Source organism: Mesoplodon densirostris, chromosome 10 (assembly GCF_025265405.1).
Source record: "Mesoplodon densirostris isolate mMesDen1 chromosome 10, mMesDen1 primary haplotype, whole genome shotgun sequence".
NCBI lineage: Eukaryota > Metazoa > Chordata > Mammalia > Artiodactyla > Ziphiidae > Mesoplodon > Mesoplodon densirostris.
Window position 1 is genome coordinate 38746600 of NC_082670.1, and position 27577 is coordinate 38774176.

The 27577-nt window shown below is 50.6% G+C and overlaps 1 protein-coding gene across 1 annotated transcript; it reads right to left on the reverse strand.

Annotated features, from left to right (window-relative positions):
- Nucleotides 1–1337: 1337 nt before the first annotated feature.
- On the reverse strand, nt 1338–10603 carry ARMC12 (armadillo repeat containing 12). The gene is made up of 6 exons (XM_060110328.1): nt 10447–10603; nt 9611–9756; nt 9263–9397; nt 3530–3703; nt 3323–3394; nt 1338–1671 (listed from the first exon to the last, which is right to left on the reverse strand). Exons 1-6 carry the CDS (start codon nt 10586–10588, stop codon nt 1342–1344), a joined length of 999 nt encoding a protein of 332 aa, XP_059966311.1. The 5' UTR covers nt 10589–10603; the 3' UTR covers nt 1338–1341.
- Between the last annotated feature and the right edge of the window lie 16974 nt (nt 10604–27577).

Genomic DNA, 27577 nt, shown 5'->3' on the forward strand with positions numbered 1-27577 from the left:
GAGAAGATGGAGAACAGAAGTAGGAGAATGACTTCCCAAAAGTCCTGCCATGGGGGATAGTGTAGCCATGGGAATTGGAGGACTGGGTGGATGTGGTAGGGAGGAGAAGTTAAGGTGACTCCCCATACCTTGCTGGTGACATGGGAACATGGATAGCTTGTGGAGGGGTGGGTAGGATGATGTTGGCTTTTGACAAGTTCCATTGGGGTGACTGCATTGTATCCAAGTAGCAGGAAGGAGTAGCCCCAGTCCTGAGCTCAGGAGAAAGCTGAGAGCTGATGATTCAGATCTAGTAGTGACTATCCACTCAGGGGTGACAAATCAAACTCTGGGAAATAGTGATAAGGATCCCTTAGTAAGAACTGGCTCTCTGATTAGCACATCCTAACCAACACCCCTCCACCCACCATCCACCCACTCAAGTGATGGGGTCCTGGGTCAGGGATACAGTAGGTACAGATTTCCCCGTAGTTCAGTCCTAAACTGGCCCCTAAAATCTGGAAGCACTGAGGTCTTTCTCAACTGACACAGATTCTGGCTTAGAATCTATGGTCCAATCCCACAGGGCTTGAGCCAAGGACTATGAAAGTAAAAAGCCCAGTAAAAATCAGGAGGTTCTAATCCTACTTCTGCCCCAGACCAGTCATGTGACCTTGGGCAAGTCACTTTTCCTGCCCCTCTATCCCCAACTGACCTGCCAGGAGCATGTAGTGTGAAAAAGAAATAACCCTGGTCATCTACTAAGATTTGGAGGTTATTGTTACTATGGCGTAGCCCAGCCCATCTTGAGTAATCCAGTGCTATATACTGTCTCCTGTTGATTATCTTTGGCCTTAGTCCCCAAATCTGCCTTCTCCCTGAAACTCCCTGAAAGCACTGGCTCCCCATTCAAATTTAAAAGCAGCAAGAGAGGGAGAGGGATAAATTGGATTGGGATTGGGATTGACATATATATACACACTACTATATATAAAATAGATAATTAAAAGAACCTACTGTGTAGCACTGTATAGCATAGTATTCTGTAATGACCTATATGGATATAGAATCTAAATAAGAGTAGGTATATGTATAACTGATTCACTTTGCTATACAGCAGAAACTAACAGAAAATTATAAAGCAGCTATGCTCCAATAAAAATTATCACTCAAAAAAATAAATAAATAAAAGCAGCAAGAGAAGGGAGTCTGTCCTCTAAAAAGGGAATGCGTTTGGGGAGACAGGCCCACACTTTGACAGGAAGTTATGCTGGCTGAAATCTACACCCACCCTGGAAGGCCCTGGACAGACACTGCCCCTCAAGCTTCTCTCCCATACTCATTTATTGGCTCTCCATAATTTTATTCCGCATTATTAAAGCCGGAATGACTGGGCGGGCAGGAGGGCCGGACTCCCACATCCTGGGGGCACTGCAGGCTGACTATGACTTTGCAGGCCTGGATCTGAACATCCTCCTCGGGGTGGATGAGCAGGGCAAGCAGCCGGTCTGCCAGTCGTGAGTCATCCCCAAAGAGAGCTTCGTGCACAGACTGTTCATTGTAATGCCACTTCACAGCACGGTAGTGGGGTGAACTCCGGCCCTCAGTCAGCCTCTCTGCAAACACCAGTACTTCAAGCAGCAGACTCCCGGGCTGTGTGGACTGGAACAGGTTCAGGAAGTTGGAGTGTACCTGTGAGTGGGATGGAGAGAGGAATGAAGTCCAAGGTAAATTCTAAAGTTCCTCCATCCTCCTATTGCCTCAACTCCCCAATATACCTAAGTTTCAGATCCAACTGTATAGGAATTTTTTAGTTTTCATTATCACTCTTTAACATAATTTCATTGTGGTCATAAAACATGAGTGATATGATACTATTGATTCAGGGAAATTTGTTGAGCCAAATTTTTTTTTTTTTTTTTTTTTGCGGTATGCGGGCCTCTCACTGTTGTGGCCTCTCCCGTCGCGGAGCACAGGCCCCGGACGTGCAGGCTCAGCAGCCATGGCTCCCAGGCCTAGCCGCTCCGTGGCATGTGGGATCTTCCCGGACCGGGGCACGAACCCGTGTCCCCTGCATCAGCAGGCAGACTCTCAACCACTGCACCGCCAGGGAAGCCCCCGAGACAAACTTTTAAAGCTTAGCATGTGGTTAATTTTTGTAAATATTTTGTGTACTTGAGCGGAATGTGCATTTACTAATTGTAGAGTGTTCTGGATATGTCTAATAGCTCCAGCTTATTTGTGTTATTCGCAGCAAGTATAACCTTACTAGTTTTAGGTATTTATGTATTAATTGCTGAAAGAATAGTTAAAATCTTCCAAATCTTCCACTGTGGTGATAGATATGTCCATTTTTCTTTCCAATTATTCAGCTGTAGGAATGAAATCCTGCCATTTGTGACAATACAGATGGACCCAGAGGACATTATGCTAAGTGAGATAAGCCAGAAAGAGAAATACAAATACTGCATGGTATCACTTAAATGTGGAATTTTTTTAAAGTCAAACTCACAGAAACAGTAGAAAAGTGGTTGCCAGGTGTTGGGGTGGGGTGTGGGGGAAATAGGAAGAGGTTGGTAAAAGGGTACATACTTTCAGCTAAAGGATGAATAAGATCCAAGGGTCTAATGCAAACATGGTGAGTACTGTTGATAACACTATTATATAACTGAAATTTGCTAAGAGAGTAGAAGTTAAATGTTCTCACCAAAAACAAACAAAATGTGAGTTGACGGATGTGTTAATGAACTAGATGGTGGGAATCCTTTCACAACGTATACCAAATCACCACAACATACACTTTTTCTTTAGTATAATTTTTATATATATATATATTTAGTTTTTATTGGGGTATAGTTGATTTACTACATATGCTTTAAATATCTTACAAATTTATGTCAATTATACCTCAATAAAACTGAAAAAAGAAAAAACGATTTCCTTATACTTCTATCAAGTTTTGCCATATATATATTTTGAGATTATGTTACTAAGTTCATATAAGTTTAGAGTTGCTTTATCCTTCTGAACTATTATTATGTAGTGACCCTGTCTATTCCTAATCATTATTTTTGTTATAAGTAATGTTCCCCTAATGTTAAAATACCTACATTAACTTCTGTCACCTGTGTTCCTGACTCTGAGTGCAGAAAGTCCCTCAAAGGAAGATCTGATTGTATTGGGAGGACAGAAGAGGGGGTGCTTTGCAGTGTATCTAGTGCAGAGGCAGAAAGAGGAACAAGATGATTTTGCGAGGGCTAAGCCTGTCCGAAGAATCCACGATTCTTCCTTTCACAATATCTGAGTTCACATCCATTAGCCCGTCTTTCAGTTCTTTTCTCACCTGGCAGTTGAGAATATCATAGAGAAGGTCGTTCTTCTGCACCAGGTTGCTCAGCAATCGCGCGGCTTGCACCTGAATAAAGGAAAGGGTAAAGAATGAGAAGACAGGTGGGCCTGAGCAGGGAAGACACAAATCTCTGCTCCTCCCCCTAGGTGCTGTGCCAGGGCTGGTCAGGAGGGCAGGGCCTGGGCTCTGGTCCTCAGGCACCTGTGCCAGGATGTAGTCTGACTTCAGGATCTCCATCAAGGCAGGCATCACCCGTCGCAGCTGTGGATGTGCAAAGTCAGGCAGTGGGAGGTTGTTGAGGAGCCTGAGGCCTGCAATGTGCAGCTCCGAGTCCCAGATGGTGGAGATCAGTTCCAGCACCTTGATGCAGTGTTCCTAGGGAGGGGGGAGAGGAGAAGGGTTTTCTACTTTTATATGATAATCCTCAACATTAGCCCAGCCTCTGACTTCACTCTTCACTGCCCCCGCCCACAAAAACTGAGCCAACCCCACACACAGTTCCCCACTTTAACTCTCAACGTTATTTGACCTAGTTGACCCCTCTCACCCCCTTGAAACTCTTTCTTCACTTGGCTTCTCCATCACGTTTCTTCCCCAGTTCTTCTGCCCAACCTCCTCCTGTATCTTCAGCACTCCCTTAGTGATACAGTGTTAAAGACTCACAGACTCAGTGTTAAAAATTATCCATATGCTGATGACTTTCAACTTTCTACCTCCAGCCCAGACCTCTCCCTGAACTCCAGACTCATATATGCAAGTGCCAGTTCCACTTCTTTCTGAGAATCTTACTAAACCTCTGAGTCAACGCATTCCCACTCCCAAACCTGCTCCTTCCACTACCCTTCCTATCTCAGCTGTTGGTTACACCGGCCTTCCAATTACTCCGACCAAAAATCTATGTTCTTCCTTGACTCCCTTCTTTCTCTCACACCCTTTTCCAACCTTTCAGAAAATCCTGTTGGCTCTACCTTCAAAATCTACCAACAATCAAGACACTTCTCACCATCCCCCTCTACCACCCTGTTCCAAGCCACCATCACCTCTCCCCCGGGTTTCTGCAATAGTGTCCTTCTCTCTGCTTCCATCCTTGTCCCCTGCATCTATTCTCAGAACAGCAGACAGGCTGGACTGCTCAAGAGTCCCTAGTTCATTCAGGGTAAGAGCAAAAGCCCTTACAGTGGCTTACAAGGTCTGACATGATCTGTCCCTCTCCCCCCATTATTTCTTTGGCCTCATCTCCTATTCTCTCCTTTGCTCCCATGGTTTCCATCACAATGGCCTTAGCTATTCCCTGAACATGCCAGGTACACACCTATCTTAGGTCTTTGCACATGGTGTTCCCTCTGCTTAGAATGCTCTCCCTCCTCAGCTATTCACAGCTCACTCTTACTTCCTTCAAGACTTTACTTTAATGTCACCTTCTCAGGGAGGCCTTCCCCAACCACCCGCTCCTTTAAGACGGCAGCACCACTCCCATCCCTGCCTCCCTCATCCCCACCTTTATTTTTCCCCATAGCACTGTCAATATGCAACACACTTTTTGTTTTTAAACTTTTTATTTTCAAATAATTATAAATTCATGGGAAGTTTCAAAAAGAGTACAGAGAGGTCCCATGTGCCCTCCACCCAGTTTCCCTCAATAGCTACATCTTAGATAATTACAATACAGTATCAAAACCAGGAAAATGGTATTAGCACAATGTGTATGTATGGTTCCATGTCATTTTATCACATATGTAGCTTCATGTAACCACCACTGCAATCAACAGATTATTCCATCAGAATCACCATAGATCTCCCTTGTGGGTCCCTTATTAGTCACACTTAGCTCTGCCCATCAAAACCAGCCCTAACCAGCGGCAACCACTAATCTGTTTTCCATCTCTCTAATTTTGTCATTTTTGAGAATGTTATATAAATGGAATCACATTTTGTAACCTTCTGAAATTGATTTTTTCAGTCAGTATAATGCCCTTAAGATCCATCCAAGTGGTCGTGTGTATCAATAGTTTATTCCTTTTTATTACTGAGTAATGTTCCATGGTATGGACTACCACAGTTTGTTTAATCATTTATCTACTGAGAGACATTCAGGTTGTTTCCAGTTTTTGACCATTACAAACAAAGCTGCTATGAACAACTGTGAACAGGTTTTTTGGCAGATGTAAGTTTTTATTTCTCCAGGATAAATGCCCAAGAGTGCAATTGCTGGTTTGTATGGTAAAAGAGTTTGTTAAAGAAACTGCCAAACTATTTTCCAGAGTGGATGGTGTATCATTTTACATTCCCACCAGCAACGTTCAAGAGATCCAGTTTCTCTACATCTTCACCAGCATTTGGCATTGTCACTAATTTGGAGTTTAAATCATCTAATAGGTGTATAGTAATATCTCATTGTGGTACTAATTTGCATTTCCCTAATGGCTAGTTAAATGTTAAACATTTTTTATGCGCTTATTTGCAATTCGTATATCCTCTTCAGTGAAATATCTCCATGTCTTGTGCCCATTTTCTAAATGGATTATTATTGTTTTTGACGTTGACTTTTGGGAGTTCTTTATATAATCTAGGTATGAGTCCTTTGTCAGATAATGTGGTTTGCAAATATTTTCTTCCAATCTGCAGTTTGTCTTTTCATCTTCTTAACAGGGTCTTTCACAAAGCAAGTGTTCTTTTAATTTTGATGAAGTCCAATTTATCAATTTTTTCTTTTATAGATTGTGCTTTTGGTGTCATTTCTATGACCTCTTTATCAAGCCCTAGGTCCCAAAGATTTTCTCCTTAGAAATTGCAACACCACCCCCATGCCAGCCTTCCTTACCACCCTTCTTGATTTTTCTCCATAGCACTTGCCCCATGAAACACCATATATTTCACTTATTTGTGTATTGCCTGCCTTGCAGGCAATATAAGTTCCACTGGGCAGGGATCTTTCCCACTCTGTTCACTGCTGTGTCTCCAGTGCCTAGCATAGTGCTTGGACACAAAGTACGTGCTCAATATACATTTGTTGAAAGAAAAAAGGAATCTTGGCTTCTGAGCTGCAAGATGCTTGGGCCTTATTACCAAAGGCAGGTACTCTTTTTTTTTAAAAAAATATTTTGCGTGTATTTGTTTATATTTCACCTCCAGAAATTGATTGGTTTTAGGGGTTTCTTTTTTTTTAAGATGTTGGGGGTAGGAGTTTATTAATTAATTAATTTATTTGCTGTTGGGTCTTCGTTTCTGTGCGGGGGCTATCTCCAGTTGTGGCAAGCAGGGGCCACTCTTCATCGCGGTGCGCGGGCCTCTCACTATCGCAGCCTCTCTTGTTGAGAGACGCGCAGGCTCAGTAGTTGTGGCTCACGGGCCTCGTTGCTCCGCGGCATGTGGGATCCTCCCAGACCAGGGCTCGAACCCGCGTCCCCTGCATTAGCAGGCAGATTCTCAACCACTGCGCCACCAGGGAAGCCCCAAAGGCAGGTACTCTTACAAGCTGTACCTTTGTGAGCCACGTAAGAAGGATGCCAGAAGCCTGGAGTGGGGAGCACAGCATTCCCATTAGTACCCTGCTCCTCCCTGCCCCCACCCCTCAGTAGGGAGTGGCTGCATTCACCCAGAGAGAGGAGAACAGGGGTCAGGTCCTCAGGATACAGACCCTGGGGAAAGAAGGAACAGTGGTGCCCAGGCCACGTGCATCAGAATCTTCTGGGGGCTTGTGAAAAACACAGCTTCCCTGTTGAACCGGACCCTCTGGATGTAATGCCCTGAAATCTTCATTTGTTAACCAGCTTTCCAGGCAATTCTGATATGCTTGAGAATCACAGCCTTAGGGCAACTGAGAGGGTCAAGGGATAAAGTAGAGGCAGCCAGCAAGTGGAGACCTAGAGACCTTTTTTTCCCCAAAAAAGTATTGATGCAAAAAAGTTAAAGTGCAAAAATACCAAGTGTCGGGGAAGAAATGATGCACCAGAAACACTCACGTGGGGCTGGTGGAGGGTGTAAACTGATACGGCCCTTCTTGAAAAGCTGGGCATACCTTTCACCCAACCATCCCACTCCTGCATACATGTCCTAGAGAAAGTCTCCCACGTCCACGAGGGAGATGTGTAAAGAATGCTCATGGCACAATGTGCAAACAACTCAAATGCCTACCCATGGGCAGCTGGATGAATAAGATTGCAGGGTATTCATGAACCAGAACACTACAGAGCAGTGCAAAAGAAGGAAACAGACCAGTCCACATGAATAAGGACGAATCTTTCCATGTTGGAGGGAAAAGGCAAACCGCAGAATACAAACTGCATACTTGCAGATCCATGAAGCTTAAAAACATTCTAACTATATTTTACCTATTTTTGTCTGCCGTGCCCTGCTAGAAAATGATGACACATGTGTATATGGTAACACGACAAAGAAAATCAAGAACTTGATGAACAAAATGCAGAGGAATGATTGCCTCTGGTGGCGGAGGAGGCGAGGATTGAGGGGCATCTGGGGCATCTAACCAACTGGTCATGTTCTATTTCTTAGCCTGGGTTCTGGTTACGTGTGTTTTGTTTTATTCTTAGTCTTTCTACCATACATGCATAAAATGTTTGCAAGTTTTGAGTATTTTACTTATTTTTAAGTAAAATATTTTGGGAGAGAGATCATTTGCTAGAGAGAGACTTGGAGGTCAAGGAAGATGTTTTTTTGGTTTTGCCTTTTAAGATGGGAAGGAATAGAGCTTCTTGAACGCTAATGGGAAGGAGCCGGGGGAGGCCATGTCAGACAGAGTTTAATCAAGGAGAGAGGCCCTCAGGGAAGCGGACGGGATCCAGGACTGAGACTAACATTGAACACAGACAGGAAGAAAGCCATTTTTTCATGGCACCAGCAGGAAAGCAGGAAAGGATGAGTAACAGGTAAGCCTGGAGGCCTAGTAGCAGGAAGCTGGGGGAACTGACATTTGGTGGCTTATATTTTCTCTGCGTGGTGGTAGTGAAGACATCAGTGGCCCAGCCACCAGCCTCAGACCAACACAGCGTGGTGGAGTGGTATAATATATCTGGTCTTTGTCCCTGATTCCACGCAGTGTTCCTAAAATCCTTGCACTTTCCTGATAGGAGTGGTTTTTGTTATTCTTAATGAGGCCCTTTCCATGATCCCCGAGTTTATGCAAATGAGGCAACTCAAGGCAACTTTCAGCCCCATACCTGACCTCTGCGGAGAAGAGTGGAACCAGAGATTGAGTTCAATCACCAATGGCCAATGATTAATCAATTATGCCTACATAATGAAACCTCCATAAATACCCCTACATGACACGGTTTGGAGAACTTCCGGGTTGGTGAACACATCGAGGTGCTAGGAGGGTGACACACCTGGATAAGGCATGGAAGCCCTTCCCCCATACTCTGCCCTATGCACCTCTTCCATTTGGCTGCTCCCCAGTTATATCTTTTATAATAAACTGGTAAGTGTAAGTAAAGCATTTTCCTGAGTTCTGTGACTCATTCTAGTGAATAATCAAACCTGAGGAGAGGGGGCATGGGAACCTCCAAGTCTACAGCTGGTCAATCAGAAGTGGGGGGCAGTCTTACAGGACTCAGCCCTAAGCTGTGTGGTCTGTACTAACTCCAGGTAGATAGTGTCAGAATTGAATTGTAGGACACCCAGTTGCCGTCAAGAGAGTTGGCTGTTGTCAGAAAGAACTTGGGGAATTTCTGCTGTTTGGAGTTCAGAGATACTCCTAGGGACCTAGCAGTTTTATCTCGAGATGCAGACTTTTATGACCCTACTGGGAATCTGATCACCATTTTCCCACCTCCTTCCAAGGAAAAACATATTTCTGGGTTACAAACTCAGACCCAAACAAACTTCTGGAACGTGACCATTCATCCTATGCCCACTAAATGGCCCATGGCTTATGGACATCTCTGTGTTCTGCCCCATACTTGTCGCGGGGCTCACCTGGATTTTCAGCCTGAATTTTCTGATGCCAGAGAAAGCTTTAAGTGTGTTCAGAGCTTGGATTTTGACACTTTTGTCCTTGTCATCCAGCATGGAGCCCACCAACGTGATGTCATCATTAGTACATGCAGAGGCCTAGAGTGTGCCAGGAGAGACAAAAGAGGCAGAAGCGGGTGTCCTGGTCCCCCTCCCCCGCCATGTCACCAAAACCCCTCAACACAACCCCTCCTGCCATCAGCCAGAGAGAGGTCCCAGGACACAGTCTGGCTACTCAAGGGGGAAGGGGGACAGATGTAGCCCCCAGGGGCCAGGCTGGCTGGGAAGGACCTCCTGCTTCCCTTCCCTCACCTCGGACTCCAGCAAGTACACACAGCATGTGATACTGTACAGGATCATGCTCTTGGCGTACTCATCCTGTTTGCACTCCAAAGAGTTGAGGAGCCTCCGGAGCTCACCTGAGTCCTGCCCGTGCTGCTCTCGCTCGATTGCCAGGCCTAGACAGCCACCCCAGCCCAGTTCAGGCTGTGGACTCAGAAGTGAGGAAAGACGGGGTTTGGGAAGCGGTGGGAGAGGGACCTGGGGACAAGGCTGCCTTGCCTTTTCTGAAGAAAAGACTTCTTGCTATATGCAGGACCACCATGTACAGTTGAACAGGGTGTGTATTGCACAAGGGCACCACATCTAAGGCTGAATTGTTCATATCGTAAACAAAAAAATTTTGTATGTTTACTATAACAACTTTCTGGTATATGGCAGTAATATGTAGTATTTCATCATAATTGGTATATGGCAATGATATTCCAGCAGATGGCAATACAAGGTCTTGCAGAAGGGGTTCCTTTCTCTACTTTGCACAAAGTTGTCATAGGGACTAGTGGAGGCTGAGAATGTAGGTCCCCCAATTTTCCCTTGGGGAGAACTGCTGATGCCAAGTTTCCAAGCAGTGGCTCCTGGATGCCAGAGTGCATGTAGAATTTAGAAACCTGCCAGATGACTCCTGAGGAGGCACTTGAGTGCCACCCACTACCTGGGGAGCCTGCGCTAGCATCTCTAGGGTGGCTCTGAGGGAGATGGAGGTGAGAAAGGGGAAGGAGAAAGGAACGTGGAGGAGTCCCCTTGGGGCCCTCCCACACGGGAGACCTGGGGAGTAGGTACCTCCTGGGGCCGAGCCCTCTCCCCAGGGCGGGGACACTCAGGGGCGAGGCAGATGGGTAAGGCAGAGCAGAGGGGTGGTTGACATTTTATGCCGGCCCTGATGGCCTTATAGAGCAGGCAGATGGCCCCAGAGGCTGTGGCCAGGCTCACTACACCTTTGCAGATGTCCATTTGCCCCAGGCGCTGGGGGATGCAGCACATGCCCAAGGCACCTAGCAAAGGCCTTCTGGAACCAGAACTCTAGCAGGGCCAGGAACCAGGGCACCAGAATCAGAACCTGGGCAACAAAGGAAACTGGGGAAACAGTGGAATGGAGGTTGGTGGTCGGGAAACGGGGCAGCCAGGGAGCTTCAGAGGCTGCAGGAAACAAAGCTTAAGACTCCAGAGGATTAAAAGGTCTGTGGGCAGGAAGGTCCTTCATAGCCCTCTTTTTTAGGGGAGCCAGGTTGGTGGGGCCCCAGCAGGCGGCTCCAGAGACTACCTTTTCTCCATTAGATGGCAGCAGAGGCCCAATTTATGGACGGGGGCCTTTGGAAGTCTTGGGGGGGCGCGTTGGGGTGTGCCCACTGGCAGCCCTGTTCCCTCACTTCCCTGGTCCCCCCATCTTTGATCTCTTCACCATAGATCCACTTCTGAGCCTTGGGGCATTTCTGCAGGCAGGGCCCCCCCACTTCCATCACAGGATGAAGAGGAGGCAAGTACCTTACAAAGTTTTGCAGAGTCTCGAGGCAAATCCATCATTTTCCAGCATCTGCATGTTCCTCTCTGTGTATATTTACCTGTTGACCAAAAGCCCCTGAGGGCAGTTGTCTCTGCGTCTCCAATATCCAGCACAGAGTCCTGCACTTAGTAGATGCTCAAGTTATGACTTCTGTCATTGTTTGAGGACTTGAGAACAACGTCAGAGAATCTGGATACGGGGGCTCCAGGCCCATTTAACCAGTGTGACTCTGGAGGAGAAGGGGACTGCCCTTGCCTCGGCCTCAGTTTCTGTATTTGTAACCTGAGGGGATCCAGGTTTAGCATTCTAAATCTCCAGGGTTAAACCTGGGGTAGGTCTGTGCCATTAATCCATGGGGGCCTAAATCTGGGAGTATCATACCCCATGCCCCACAACATACACACAGGGTGGGATGGGCTTTGAAGCCTCCTCTGGAGTCAGAAAACGCCACCACCCTGGAGGATGAGAACCCAACTTTGGAGGCCTCAGTCTCCACCACCTCCACCACTAGGATAGGGCAGGTGAGACCAGACCCTTCCCTTCTTCTCCTCCCCCCACCCCCCGTGTCCCCACAACCTCTGGCCTCACCTTCCGCTACAGAACAGGGAGGAACCCAAGCCAGGCTCAGACCCAGAGCCAGCACTGAGCAGAGATGTACCAGAACAGGGCTTCAGCTGCCTGGTCTTGAGCTCCTGTTGGAAGGCTCTGGGCCCTGGGCTGCACCTGGGTTTGCAGGAGGTGGGGAAATAGGGAAACGGCATCCCCAAGGATGCTGCAGCCAGCCAGGTCTGTCCACTCAGAGCCTTCGTCCGTGTCACCCTAGGCTGCAGGCAACACTCCCAGGGGGCCATTCTCTTCCCTCCCATCCCCGGCCCTCCTCAAGGGTCATTCCTGGCACTCTACACAGCCCCAAGGTGGATGTATGGTCAGGCCATTCAAGATGGCTGTTCTCTTGCTCTTTGTACATCCTCTGCTCGACCAGTCCGTTCCACCTGCGCCCTACTCACGTGAATGTTTGCCCCCTGCCCCAGCTAGTGACTGATCTAATCCCTGCTCTACCTGCTAATTTATTAAAGGGAAACATCTGCCCTCGTGATAGTCGTTAATCTGAGGGGCTGTGACGGATGTGCCCCAGCTGGTTTCCCTGGTAACTGATAAGCCAACCTGACGTCAATTCTCCCTATAAATAGTAGTCTCCTTCTCTCCCCAAGTAGCAAAGATTGCTGCTATGGTCTGCCTGCCATAATCGGTGGGGTGTTGCCATAATCGGTGGGTCTTAACCTTTTGCTTAAGACACCCCTGTCCAATAAACCACTGATGTCTTTGTTGCTGTCTCCAGACTCTTTCTTCAATCTTGAGGCTGGGCAACTACAAGGCTTTCAGGACTGCACGGTGCAGCCCAACGACTGGGGAGCCAGCCAGGAGGCCGAAGAAGCTACCGAGATGTCGCGAAGTAAGGACAGGGAATGGAAGGTTGCAGGGGTCATCCTGAGGTGGCCATCCGCTAGCCTGTGGGGCCCTGTGGCAGCTGACTACCATGAGAGGTGTCTTTCTCTTCCATTATATTGATTCTCTTCCACTCTGTTAACTTCAGAGCCTCTTTCCAGTTCAAAAGTAGCAGCCCTACGCTGGTGGCTCATCTGACTGCACGGGGATGGCTGGTGAAAAGCAAGGACCTGGATTATCTACAAAAGACAAGCGTACCCCCAGCCTCTCACCCCTAAACAATCAGACACAGGCTTTAGAGGATATTAATTCAGGGACAGTCTTGTGAATTGGATATGGCCAGTTACCTGGAAAAGTTTGGCTGGGGCCTGTGCTACAACAAAATAAGAGTACCCTTGGGCTTCTGACCCCTGCTATGGAAGCGGGCAGAGCAATGATATACAGCACGATGAACAACAGCTATATGCAGCTTACAACAGGTGGAAGACATTACAAAAGGCCTACCCGAGTCAGCTAGCGATGCAAAAAACCACTATTTGGGGTCTAGGACAGCTGTGTGTGATATACAGGACCCCACGGACATCAGTAGTGACAAAGGAATCCACTTTACCAATCATGAAGTTCAGGAATGGGCTGAAAAAAATGACACACACTGGCATTTCCACCTGCCTTACGACCCCACTGCTGCCGGGCTAATGGAAAGGATGAAAGGATTACTTAACAATTCAGACGAAAACCTGCTCTCTCAACAGGGGGACCAGAGTTTCACTCTATGAACTGTTCGCTCTATGAACTGTAGCTGAACACCCCAGGAGCAATCATCCCAGGGCCATGTTAACCCAGAGGCAACTAGTCAGTACAACCCAAGTTCAACCGTTGACCACCGAAAGACTGCTGCCAAATATCTCTCAGGACAGTAACTCACTTTTGCCTTTGCTACCTTCACTACAGGGTCTACCCCCAGAGGAACACACTATCAAATGGTCCTGGGACTGGCAGGTAAGTCTCTGGCGGTTTGGGTTTGCTGTCCCATGAGGAATAGGATTGGAAAGGGATTTACAGATTTCACCTGGTTTATACCCGGCTCCACCTAAGACTACTAAGGTAATTAATCCAGGCTCCCACTGGAGAAAGGCACCATTATATTAACCCTGTGGGCTGTTTTTATACTGCCTCGCCGGCATGAATTCGGTGGCATCAATGTCTCTGTTGCTGTCCCGGGCTCTTTCTTCAGTCTAAGGCTGGACAACTATAAGGCTTACAGGCCTGCAGGGTGCAGCCCAACAGTAGGTGACTACACAGACTCCCTGTAGTGAAGGGCCCCTAGAGGCCCCCCCACTACCATGGGACCACCTATCAAGCTCCATGAACTCCAGGCAGGAAATGGCTGCCTGAAGGGACTCTTTTAGGTTCCAGCTCCCCTGGTAGATCTGAGGATTGGTCCTTCTCTGAGGTGGAACCCAGAGCTACTGGCCTCCCCAGTCCATGGAGCTGATCTTGCAACCCTCACATTCTAAGCAAATGCAGTACTCACCTGCTCTTTAAAGATCTCCAGAGAAGGAGAGTTCTTTCTTGGCTCTAACCTAACTCCCTCCTGCTATATATACCTAAACCCATTCCTTTGGGTTCTGCCCTCATATGTTTTGGATGCATTAGAAGCAGAGGCATCCCAGTGTGACATTTTTGCTAGTCCACAGCACGATTTTAAAAAAAGAGGAATGTGTATTCATTGGTGGTAAGTCAAGGACTGTCCTTTCTTGGGAGTAACTGCTTTTGTTTTTTGTTTTAAATTTATTTATTTATTTATGTATGGCTGTGTGGGGTCGCGGGCTTCTCTAGTTGCGTTGAGTGGGGGCTACTCTTTGTTGTGGTGTGCGGGCTTCTCATTGCGGTGGCTTCTTATTGCTTCTTATTGCGGAGCACGGGCTCTAGGCATGCAGGCTTCAGTAGTTGTGGCTCGTGGGCTCTAGAGCGCAGGCTCAGTAGTCGTGGTCCACGGGTTTAGTTGCTCTGCGGCATATGGGATCTTCCCGGCCCAGGGCTCGAACCCGTGTCCCCTGCAATGGCAGGCGGATTCTTAACCACTGCACCACCAGGGAAGCTCCCAGGAGTATCTGCTTTTGATTCAGATGATGTCTGTTTTCGTTTGAGGAGAATTAAAATGTACTTGCTTTTGTGAAATGATGGTGACAACAGATGATAGTGAGTGTTCTTAGGGGGCATAAATGAAGGCTGCAGCTCTGTGTGAGAACTTGGATTTTGTTTTTCTTGTTTTTTCTGTCATATTCAAAAATTTGGAATATTGGCTCGAAAGAAGTCAGATTCCATATACACACAGCCAACCCCAAGTTTCTTACCCGCCCTCACCAAGGCAAAAGGACACAGGCTGCCCTAGTACACACCTCTGCCATCTGCACCAGCTTTTCTACCTTTAAGGCTGATGTTCCCATCATGTTAGGTGCAGTTTATTTACTGAGAGTGTGGGCTCAACCCAGACTGCCAGGGTTCAAAAACAGCTCAGCTACTAACCTAGCTTTGTAATCTTTTTGTGCCTCATTTTCCCCACCTGTAAAATGGGAATAATAATACCTACTCTTGGGTTTGAGAGGATTAAGTACTTCGAACAGTGCCCAGCACACAGAGCTCACCAAACGTGACAATAATAATTACTATTATAAGCAGGTTTCACCTGGACAAAAATGTTGGGCATGGCAAGGCAGTGAGCACACAGATGGTGGGCCTCTGTGAGGCCTGAAAGGCACATTATTCAGCCCCTTCCATTCACCCTCTACCCCTCGCACTCTGGTCGTCTTCAAGCTAATCAATCTCAACTCCTGTAACCCATTTACTTGCCTTGAACAACTATGGAGACCTCTTTGAACCCCCCTCCCCCAACAAATTCCTAAACCAGGAGCACTACAGGAATCCAGCCCGTTCCCCTGAGCTACTGTTCCTAAAAACCATCCTCCCACCTGTAAAACCCTCAGAATCAGGACTCTGGTAATGGGTGTTTCAGCCTAGTTAATTAGAGGAGCCTAACACGCTATTGGGGACCTACTGTGCAAGTAGGCCGTTAAGGAGGGGGACCCCGGAGGGGCCCGGCGCTTGCATGCACAGGAGAAGCTAAGGGGAAATTAGCCTACTCTCTAATGAAAAGCCCATTGGAGTCCGACGAGCTTTGGTTTGGGCAAGTTACATGATCTGAGTCTCAGTTTCCTCCTCCGGAAAACCTGCCTACTACACGGAAGTGCGCTGTCAGAACTGAATGAGAGAATGTACGTTGTGACTCTCGGTGAACAGCGGAAGCGCAGCACGTGCGAGCTGCCCCAGCAGAAAGCCAGAAAGCCGAGAGATGAAAGTCTGGGGGACAGCCCGTGCCCTGACAGGGATCCCACGCCCTCCGGGACCGTGCCCTCTCCAACTAGTGCTTACCCCGGCCCAGGACCAGACTGGGGGGCCTCTCGGTAGCTCGTGACTCCGGCGAAGTGGGGACTGGAAGAAACGCGGCAAACCAGGGGAGCGGAGGGGGTGGCGCCCTCACAGAAGGATTTCCGAGTGTGGGGCGGAGGCCGCGCCTTTCCCCGCCCCGAGCCTCCCCCCATCTTGCCCTCCCTCCCCGGACTACTCCCCGCCCACCGCCCCCCGCACCTCCCCCCCCACCCTCGGCGCATCCGGCGGCGGGCACAGGATGTTCTTTCGCTCCGGTCCCCCCCCGCCCCCGCTCTCACTTTCCCTTCGCTCCCATCCCCCACTCCCGCCGCGCCCAGGGCCGGCACCTTGTTTAACTCCTTCTCTCCCGCGCTCCGCGGGGCTCGGCGCGCCCTGGGGTCCCACCCTTCCCGCCCACCCCCAGGACACGGAGCACGCCCGAGGGCTGCCCGGGAAGGAGCGGGCCTAGGCTGAGCGCTGGGCCTCGGTTCTCCGGATCCACTGGCCTGTCGGGGGTGAAGGGGTGAAGAGTGATCCCAGGAACTGAAGCCGGCGTTCTCCGGACCCCGCCAGCTCACCGGTGCCGGCTGGGCTGGGGATGGGGTGCCCGCAATCCGGCGAGTCCCGCGCCCGAGGCGGGGACCAGGTGGGCAGGGTTAGCTCCAGGCCCGGGGTGGATCAGCAGGGTCGAAGACCCCAACCTCATCCTTTCCCCGGATTGGGATAAGAAGGGGCCCGGGTCTCCGCGAGAGGATGGCGAGATGTCACGCCCCTCACACATACGTCACTGTTTCCAAGGCAACCAGGGGCGGGAACGCGGGCTGGAGAAGGCTAGACCTTAGCGAAAGGAAGCTGCTAGAGACTTTGTGACAGGGGTGCGGGTTGGGAGGCGGCGTGGGCGGCCTTGTCAGTCTTTGCTTCTTCACTCGATGATGCTCCAAGAAACTAAGGGCAGGACAGGTTCCGTTCACTCGTTCATTCGACAGACGTTCATTGAGCTTAAACTATGTTTGGCGCCATGCTTAGGCACTGGCTTCTGGCGGCGCTGGATCCGAACCCTGCACTCACCGGTTATTCTGAGTTAGTGTAGGGTGGCCATGCATTCTGGGTTACGTCCGTGGAACTGGTGTAAGTGTTAATAGTGTCCTTTTACTCGCTTAGAAATGTCTTAGTGGTGGGGGCGGTAGTTAAGGAACCCTGTACCCCAATTCAAGGAAAGCTCCCACGGCGCAGGTAAGGAAGACAAGCTATTGTCTGCTCACTTTGCAACGGGCACTTTGTAGTCTCTGTAATCTTTGCCTCTCATTCCGCAAGGTAAGTATCTCTAGCACCTTATACAGATGGAGAAACTGGCTCCGAAAAGTTGAGACTTGCCCAAGGCCAAACAGCTAAGTGCTGGAACCAGGATCCTAGTCCCAGGTCTATGTGGCTTCCAAAATCCAAGTGCCCTATCTTATTCTTCCTTCTCAAAACAGATGATATTAAGTAAGTAAATAAATAACACTGTCCCTGCCATGAAGGAGCTTATCATCTTTGGGGTTGAAAATACTACAGGACATAATGAAGCAATAAAATATAGGAAAGAATGAAGGCAGCTCATGAGGCTCAGAGGGAAGTTGATGACAACACGATCCAAGTGGGGTGGAGATTATCAGAGACTTTGAGCTGGGTTATGAGGTGTGATGGGGCCAGGATCACTGGGCGTGTGTGTGTGTGAGATGTGGTGCCAAAAAAGAACAACCTAAGGGCATCAGGGTAGCGACCCAGAGCTAGGCAGGCTGGAATCTCCAGTGACAAGATCCCTCTGTAAACCCCAAAGCCACTGGTTGCACCCACTCTTCTCTGCCCTCCACCCTCCTGGGTGGTGTTCTGTTTCTTGCTGGTTCCCAGCAGGCAGCCACCCTCATTCCACTTGACACTAAAGGTCTTTGCAGTTAGTATTTGGCACAAACCCCGATGTTAATTTGGACGTCAGCTTCTCTCTTCCCCACCCCTCTCTGAAGATTATGGGAAATTTAAAAACCAGGGCTGGGACTTCCCTGGCGGTCCAGTGGTTAAGACTCAGTGCTTCCACTGCAGGGGGCGTGAGTTCAATCCCGATCCCGGCTGGGGGGTGGGGGGGACTAAGATCCCGCATGCTGCGCGGTGTGGCCAAAAACAAAAACTGGGGCTGTTCAAAACAAAAGGGCCTGCGTGAGCATCAGGAAGCCAATAGGCTTCATGAGAATGGGGACACCAAGCCAGGAAAGAGAACTGGGTGGAGAGCAAGGAGCACAACCAAATGGATTGGACACGAGGAACATTGGCTCCCCTCCTGCTATGTATCAGGCCCTGTGCCGGACTCTGGGGTCTGGGTACACCATGAATGAGTGTGAGCCCCTTCATATGGAACACACAGGTTAGCAGCTGGTGTACCCAGTGTGCTTGGTTGAGGAGTCTGAAGTTGATAACACACAATAAACAGTGTTTGAGAAAGATAATTCCAGCAGGGTGTGTAGGAGGAAGGAAAAACCTGGGTCAGAAAGGACAGTGTGGCAGTGGCTGTGGGAATTTGGGCCAAAGGTGGAATCTACGGGGTTCGAAAGGAAGGGTAAGTGAAGAAAGTAACAAATAATACATGTTGTAATAAAAGCAAGAAAGGGAAGAATTTGGTAATAGATCAGATATAGGATGGTGAAGGAGGGAAAATAGTTAGGAATTAATCCTCCTTCATGGTGAGTTTGGGGGGTGGGAGGGTCACCGTGGGAAAGGGGGTGGAGCTGGTGTGAGGGACCTGAGGGTGAGATCAGTCACTCCTAGGCCATGTGAGGGCAGGTGTCCTGTAGATGACTGGACTTGGAGATAGGGAAGAGCTGAAGGGTAGTGGCCGCCTTGTAAAAGAGTGTCCCCGTCACTATGGGTATGCAAACAGCTTCAGAACACTGGCCTGGGATATTGTGGACAGATTTCATACATCAGGTAGAAGGTTGGAGTAAACAACAGTGAAAGTGCCTCCTGCCTGAGGGATTTGGTGAGTGTTGGCTGGGTGAGCACATGTGTGGGAAGTATGCCTGTATGTGTGGGAAGATGGTTGGCAACCGTCTCCTCAATTTTGGCTAAAGAAGGTGCCAGTGATGCCTGGGAAGCGGGGGCTGAGGCCCAGGTGAGGCACTTTAGCAGCCTGGGATCCCTCCCCCAGTTCCACCTTGGAAGGCCCTGGAGCCCAGGACTGTGCTGCCTGCCAGGCCTTTCCTGGAACTTGGCAGAGGAGGGAGCCCCTCCCTGCCTGCCCTGGCACACTCCAGGCACACAGTGTCCCCAGGGGCACCTTGCAGACACCCCAGGAGACTGGGGCATGGGACAGGTCCCCACCCTCGCAGGAAGAGTCCTGCTCTGGGCTGACATCTGAGCTCCCCGCCCTGGGGCTGTCATCCTCACAATGGCCCCACCAGACGGCAGGAGACAGCAGGCGCAGAGGAGGAAGGAGAAGCTTTGTGGCTGGGTGGCAGGCTTCGTGGGTCTTTGTTGTGGCTTTGGGTGGGAGGGTGGGTAAGGCAGAAAAGCAGGGTCTCAGGCTTCAAAGCACCTCCCCACCTGCTTCTCCTTCCCTCTGAGGAAATCTTCAGGGGCCTAGCGGTTTTGAGGGGAGGGGACAGGAAGAGACTCTGAACTCTGGGTCAACTGAGCACGGAGATGGGGAAGATCTTCTTGCCCTATAATCCCATTTCTCCCAGCATCCTCTTCCTCTGCTCCCCACCACCCTAGACCAAATTTCTACCTCCATCTGCAACTAAGGGTTACATCCCCCATGCCAAGACCTAGAGAAGCCTCCCAGAGTGGTGGGGGAATGCGACAACGCGTACCCAGCAGCTGTCTGGTGGGCCACACCTGCCGGGTGGGGTGAGGAGAGTGCCCCTCCCAAGTGGGCAGAGCCTGCTCTGCTCGGGCTGGGGGCCGCGAAACGCTTTAATGGAGGGGTGAGAAGGCAGAGGGATGCGCAAACCAGCCACGTGGAGGTCCCGAGCGACAGGCAGGGCGGGAGCAGGGAAGCGGGCGGTGCGCTCGCCCCTCCCGCTCGAGGGAGCCTCTGAGAGTCGGGTCGTCGCTGACCGCAGGCTGCAAGAGCGGTTGATCTGGTGAGCGAGCACACCCACTTACCCAGCTGCTGAGTCAGGCTGTTCTCGCTCCCCGCTCTCTCGCCCGCCCGCTCGGGACATTGTGTTCCAGCCCCGGCGCGCTGGCACCGGGCCCAGGCGCTCACACCAGCCTCCTCGCCCTGTTTGTGCTCGCGGCTTGCGCTCGGCGCGCAGCTTCCCCGCCGCCGCCGCAGTCCTGCGACCGCGCGCTGGGGCCGGGCCAGGCGCGGGCACCCGGGACGGCCGGGGGCTGGTGCGCAACCCCTGGGACGCGCGGCTCTGACCGGTCACCGGCCTTGGCGCAACCAGACCACTCCATCTCCCACCTGAGCCCCGACCTGGATCCCCAGGCGTGTGGGGGGCCCGGGGCAGCACAATCGGGAAGGGGTGGGGGCAGGTGTTGGTTGGTAGCTCCATGCAAGAGAAGGAGCCGCCCAGACTGCCGCCCCAGCCCCACCAGCGCTCAGTCCAGGAGTCTGGAGGAGGATAGCAGGGAGTGCGTCAGCCCCAGACTTGGGAGACCTGGGATGCGGTCACATGACAACGGAAGCCCGCTAGAGGGGGCCAATTCAAGCCATCTCCCCGAGGAGCCACCCTGTTCCTCCGACCCCTTCCCTGACTGATCCTTTCTTCACACAAGCCTGGGGACTCCAGGGATTCCCAGGGGCTGGCAAACGAAGCCCAGCTCTTTTGGATAGCTTGGGAACCCCCTGGCGTAGGAAGAGCCTGGACACTAGCGAGTGGGAGGGGGCGGCAGGGTGGAGGAAGACGACCCCAAACCTGAGCCTGACCCCTCCCTTTGTCCAGCCCAAACCCGGATTTATTCAGGGCCACGTCTTCTTACCCATCCTTCTGCAGAAAGATGTCCCTGAGCGCTGGTCCTGAAGGTTCCACCATCTCTGAACCAAGGAGGGGACAAAGGACTTACATACTGAGCCCCTACCATAGGGAAGGCTCTGTTAGGTCCTGCTAAGGATGTCATTAAGAAGTTTATGACAGTTCCTAAACAGTTCGTAAAGTCATTTCTTCTCCCTCCTTCCAAACTCCACAGTTTCCTGTGCCACTTCCCATGCCAGGAGGGCCCGTCCTCCATGTCTACCCATCTCTCAAGCTCCCTCTCATAAAGCCTGCTTGGAACAGCGCCAGCCAAATCTGATTCCTCTCTCCTCTGAAAGCCCAGCACACTCAGTCTGTACCTTTCTCAGGACACAGCATGTGGCCTGTCTCATATTCTAGTGATCTGTTTACTAATCCTGTTCTTTTAACCAGATTAGAAAGTCCTTGAGGTAGAAACAAAGTCTGCTTCTTTGAGGCCTCCCCCCATGGCTTCAGCTCATCCCCCACAGGCCAAGCTTGGCACTGGAGTTGATGTTCAATAAATGCTGGGTGTATTGAAATGATTTCCTGCCCTTGGGCAGTTTGCAGACCAGTTGAAGAGACAAACACATGGCATGTGAGGTTAAATAATAACCCAAGCCAGCAGGTGGTGAGTACCAAATGTGTTAAGAGCTATAGCGACTCAGTAGGAAGGAGGTGGTGATATGGGAGAAAGATCCCAGGAGGTTCTAGGCCTTGTGGAGGAGGAGAGAAAAGGCGTGGAGGTGACTCAGTCTGGTTGACATCACCACAAACCAGCCTCCATGTCAGGCGCTTCACATACATTATCTCTAATATTTAAGGGAGGGGGGTAGGTTTGGGAAGAGTGGAGGGGACAGTACCCAAGTCATATCTGCCCAGAGCCAATCAGAGTGTAGAGGCAGCCTTGGATCTGGCTGCACCCCACCCTCACTCCCTGGGCACTGCCTGTTCCCTGGCCTGCCACTCCTACATACTACACCCAAGAGAGCTGCCCAGCACTGCCCAGCTCTGGATGAACTCTGGTCCCACCCTGGTGAACAACTGGCTGTGTGACCTTGGGCAAGGCACTTCCTTCCCTACACCTCCCTGTCATCTGTACGTCCGTTGCAGCACTTACAGGCTGTGATTCTGTGAGTCAGTGTCCAAGTGATGCTTGCCACCTTCCCTGATGTGACCTGGGCTGCTGTGCCTCTCCCCTCCCCCTGACACCTCCCCTCCCCCCCCCCCGCCCCCTTGCTCCCTCCCTGTCTGGAGCTGCTGAGAGGAACACTGGGTACAGAGTGTGAGCAGGGATAGTAGGTTTCCTGTGGTTGCAAAAGGAACATCGGGACTTTCCCTGCTGTGGGAGAAGTGGGGGAGGAGGAGGCAGGGCCAACCTCGAAGGAACCTCTGCTCTCTTCCCTCCCCTCAGTGCTCCCAGCTCTGAAAAAGGCTGGTACAGTTTGTTACGCTGGGGCCGGAATGTACCGTGTGTTTCATATGGCCTCTGTCCAGTCCTACACTGGCTGCTTTATATTTATACTTCCTTCTTCAGCCGTGGCATCCTGCTGCCTGTCACCCCTGCTCTCATCTGCCTACCTCCCACCTGGGCTCCTGCACCCACCATGGGTCAGACCTTGGGACCTAAACTCTTCCGGGAGGTAAGGGTGGGGTGCAGAGTGAGCCCTGGAGGAGAGAAGTTGGACTCGGGAAGGTTGAAGCCTCCAGTCCCCTTCTCTCTCTCCCATCAGCCAGCCCGAAACAGCCTCCAAGGCCATGGACACTCCAAGTTGGGTCCGAAGGTTCTCTAGGCCTCTGAGGCTCCTTGCCACCCTGTTTTCCCGAGCACTTCAGCAGTTATGCCTGAGCCCAGCTAGAGAAGTGAGCTGAAGGCTCTTTTGAAGTTGCCCCCCACACCCACCCCAAAAGCTTGGCAGACCTGTTAATCCTTGATCCTCCCCCATTGGTCACAGAGAACACGGGGGAGGTGGGGGAGGGGTATCCTACCACCCCCCCCACCCCAGGAGTCACACGTTCCTAACGGAAGCTGCAAGATGGAATTTGACACTTGGTGACATAATGATTTTTGAGTGGTGACCACTTTAATCTCCTCAAAGTGGCTTTGATATCCAGAGATCGATACGTTTGTGATCTGGCTTTCCTCCCCCAGGAGCACGTGATATTATTCACAATAATAGCTCATATCAATTGCCTCCTAGGGACCAAGCGTTGGGCTCAGGGCTTGATATACACAAGCTCATTTACTCTTCACAGTGACTCTAGGAGGTGGATGCTACTGTGAGCCCCCTTTGACAGTTAAGGTAACTGAGGCTCAGAGAAGTGACAGAGCTGGGATTCGCATTTAGGTCTGTCTGACAGCAAAGCCAGCACTTCAGAGTGTCCTGCTAGATGGCTTAGATCATGTACCTAAATCACAAACCTTCCATTTCTCAAGCCTCAGAGTCTTATTCCCTCCTCTCTTCAAATGATTCCAGGAACTCTGTCTCCTTAGAGCCCATGCATGCCTTGAGGTATAATATGACAGCCAGAAAGCCACTTTCAGCCCATTTGACAGGCTGAAATGCAGAGGCCCCAGAGGACACTCAGGGAGGTGGGTGGTCAGGCCTGCTGTCTGTGTGCGGCCTCAGTCATCTCTCAGCCGACGGGCATGCCTGCTGCCACTCAGCCCCTCACCTAGGAGTAAACTTTGCCTCACTGTACTGCTCCAGCACTGGGAACTAAAAACCAGGGGCTGAACCTGGGTTCCAGGTCTCTAAACTCAGGACTGTCTGTGGCACCCAGTGACACGGTGGCATGGCCTCTCTTAGGACCCATTCACAGCAGGGTTTTGGCAGAAATCACCACCATTATGTCAATCCCTGGCCGTATCAGGGCGTATACATTTCACTTATATGTCCTAACTCAGTACAATCTTAATGTTCCTCTAAAGTAAGGAGAATAGTACCCATTTTCTTCATGGGCAAACTGAGGCAAGAGAAGCTAAGTTGCTCACCCAAGGGCAAGAAACTAAATTTGTGACTGTGATATCTGGGGTGCTTTGTTTCATAACATAGGGCCTCTCCTGAGCTAAGAGAGGAAGAGTTTCCCAAGATGTCCCCAAACATGGTGACATGTGACCTTTCATCCAGCCCTATCACTCTAGGAAGGGACCACAGCACCACACTGCCCATGCCACCCTTATCTACTCCCAGGGCTGAAGCAAGGGCACCAGACATCCTGTAGTTGGTTGGCCTGGCCAAGTCTCTGGCTTCCTTTCCTTTGTGGCTCTCACGGGCACATTTTGTTCCCTCTGAGCCCAGTTCTTTCTTCCTCTTTTAACCTTCCTTCTCTCTTTTTCTCTCCTTGCTCACTGAGAGCCCTGTTTATACACCTCCATCCATCTATGTTTGCTTTTCACCTTTGCTTTTTGTATGTCCCTTCTCCTGGGAAGTTTCCTAAGGTCCCCTCTGCCTTCTGCCCTCTGACACCATCTTGTTTGTAAGGAAGCATCTTCCACTCCTACCCCCACCCCCACTCCTTACCTCACCTCCAACTTTAGAAGACGGGTCAGATTGCTCTGGTTCATGCATTCAGTGTGCTCTTCATTAGTGCCTACTGTGTGCCTCAGGAACTGTGTTAATGCCTGGGGAATCCAAAGTCCAAAAGCTGTGCTGGAGCATCTATTAAGTACCTACTGTGTGCACCAGGCATTGTGCTTCAACTTGGGGGCACAAAAGCTAGTCATTGTCCTCAAGAGGTCTCTGGGCTGGGAATTCCCTGGTGGTCCAGTGCTTAGGACTCCAGGCTTACACTGCCGAGGGCCTGGGTTCGACCCCCGGTCGGGGAACTAACATCCCACAAGCCACGCAGCGTGGCCAAAAAATTAAAAAAAAATTTTTTTTTAATTAAAGAAAAAAGAGAGACCTCCTGGCTACTTGGGAAGACTCACAAAAACAGATCACTATAATGCCCTGGGAAGTCAGGGACTTGGTGTGGCCAGAGGGCTCCGGGAGGGCTCCTCTGAGGAGGCCAGTCTTCAAGTCTGAGAGGAGCTAGCCAAGCAGAGCAAGGGTGCAGGGCGTGCCAGGTAAAAGGAACAGTGTGTATAAAGGCACACAGGCATGAAGCAGCCCTGGGTTCTCTGGCGGGCCCTTTGAGTTGTTTGGTCTGGCCTGGACCTGGAGTGCAGGTTGGGGAACCTGGGCAGATGTGGCCAGAGGCAGGCAGCCCCAGATGGTACAGAACCTCCTGTTCCAGCAAAAGAGTTGACCTTTGTCCTGGAGTAGCCGGAAACCCAAGCAGCCTTATGGCTCCCTACAGCCTAGGAGCCCCAGGGCTGGGCCTGGGCCAGGACTGAAACACTCTCTCGAGTCCCCATTAACCCACATTTACTGTCCTTTGGCTCAGCAACGCCTGAGGGAGAGTCAGACACTTCAATGTAATGCTGTTTCTAAAGCATAATCACTCATTTATTCATAAATGTTTAGCAAGCTCTGATGTTTGCCAGGTGCTGCTCTGAGCACTGGGAATGGGTCATTGAACCCTATGGAGGTCCCAGCTCTCAAGAAATTTTACCTCCTTGGCAGTTGGGGAGGAAGGATAGGCCATAAACAAACAAACAAAACAAAATAAATAAATAAATCAAAAGATAATTTCAGATCGTGCTAAGTGCGAAGGAAAATAAAACACAGTGATGCAATCGCAAGTTATGGGGTGGGCTGCTCTAAGGACAGTTATGTATGAGCTGAGACCTAGATGACAAGAACAAACCAGTACGTGAACATCTGGGGACTTAGGGTTCTAGGCCAAGGAAAAATCACATGCAAAGGCCCTGAGGCAGGATGGAGCTTGGTGTTTTTCCGGTTTAAAAAAAAATGTTGGGTTCAAATTCATTACTCCCCAGCGATTCGACGTAAGGATTATTGTATCCCTTTTGTAGAGATGGAAACTGAGGCTCAGAATGGTTAAGTTCCTTGGCCAATATCCTAACTGGTAGTACAAATTTTGGCCTAAATCCACTGCTCTTTTTTCTACCAGAGTATCATGTACAGCAACCAGTGTCCTAAATTATTTAGGAAGGTCCAGTTTCCAAAATTCTGTCTCACTGTTCTCTGGAGATTCATCCTGGAGGTTCTCTGTGTCCCAAATCATGACTTCACGCCCTGTCTCTGTCATATTCTACCAGCGGCAGCCTAGGATGAGTATTTCATCACCCTAAGCCTCAGTTTCATCATCTGTAAATAGGGAGAGTAAGAATTCCAATGTCATAGGTTTGCAGAGAGGATTAAATGAGGTAATCCATGTAAGGTCAGTACAGTGCCTGGAAGGTGGCACACATTCAACCCATGGTAGTTCTTAAAACTGGGGTCCACTGCAGAAAGGTCCTGCCACCACGTGACGCCTCTGATGCATGAGCCGGGCAGGGGAGCCGTGGGAGGAGAGAGCAGGAGCGGGCGGCCAGGAGGGCCTCTTCCCTTTACTCAGCCACTCCTCAGCTCCTCGCGCTGGGATCCCACACTGACACATCTTGTACTTCCCGTTTCCAGGGAAATTCCTCGCGCTGGACCGCACCCGCCCTTGAGGACCTCCCGATCTCTCTGGGCAGAGCGGAAGCCAGGCAGAGCTGGGAATGTGAAATGACAATCCTCAGCCCTGTGTGTGCCACGAGCCCCCGGGGGCAGGCGGCCACGCTGCAGGAGGGCAGGGGCGGCAGAGGGAGCCTGGCGTGGGCTGCTGGGACAGAGTCCTTCTCAGAGGAGGTGGGGACCCCGTGGAGTACGTGACTCCTGCCCCTCCAGCCTGCACGCTCCAGTTAGCAGGACAGAGACCCCTCCCCACCCATCCCCAATGTTCCCGGGCTTTCTGCTCTGCTGGGAAGCCCTGTCATCCCTCCCCCCGACCAACACTCCTCCCAGGCACCCCTGAGAAGACCAGCTGCAGCTGAGGGTGGGGGTGGGGAGAGTGCTGCCAGGGCTCTCAGATCCCTAGCCTCTCTCTCCCACCCCTCCCTCGCCCCCAACTGCTGAGCTGCTTCGAGGTTTAAAGCAAAACACGATTCCGTCCTTCCTGCTGCTCGGTGGCAGCAGTGATGCTTAAGGTTATTTTTAGCAGGGATGCAGGGAAGGCACATTTCTCCTGGACTTTCGCTGGGGACACCCCTCACCCCCCAGCCAAGACTCGGCCGGGGGAGTCTGGTACGGAAACCCCCGTCTCAGAAAGGGGAAACGCGTGTGTTTTCTGTTCCTTCAACTCACCAGAACAGGAGTTGCAGTCAAGCCTGGGATTACACTGATGGGAAATGTGAGGTTCCAAAGCCAGTGTGCTGCCCTCGTCCCTGGTCTCTGAGTCCTTGTAAATCTGGGGAGCAGGCCTGTGATGCACAGTGTGTGGGTGTTGGGGTCCAAGGGGAGCCAGCACTGTGGACCGCATGGGGGCACCAGGTTTTCTGGGTGGTGTTTATGCAGGTACTTGCTTTATAATTCATTAAACTGATCACGTCTGTTCTATGTAATTCTCTGTATGTGTGTCTTTTATGCTAGCAGTACTTTATTGAGGTATACTCTACATACAGTAAAATGCATAAATCTTAACGGCACAGCTCAATGAATTTTG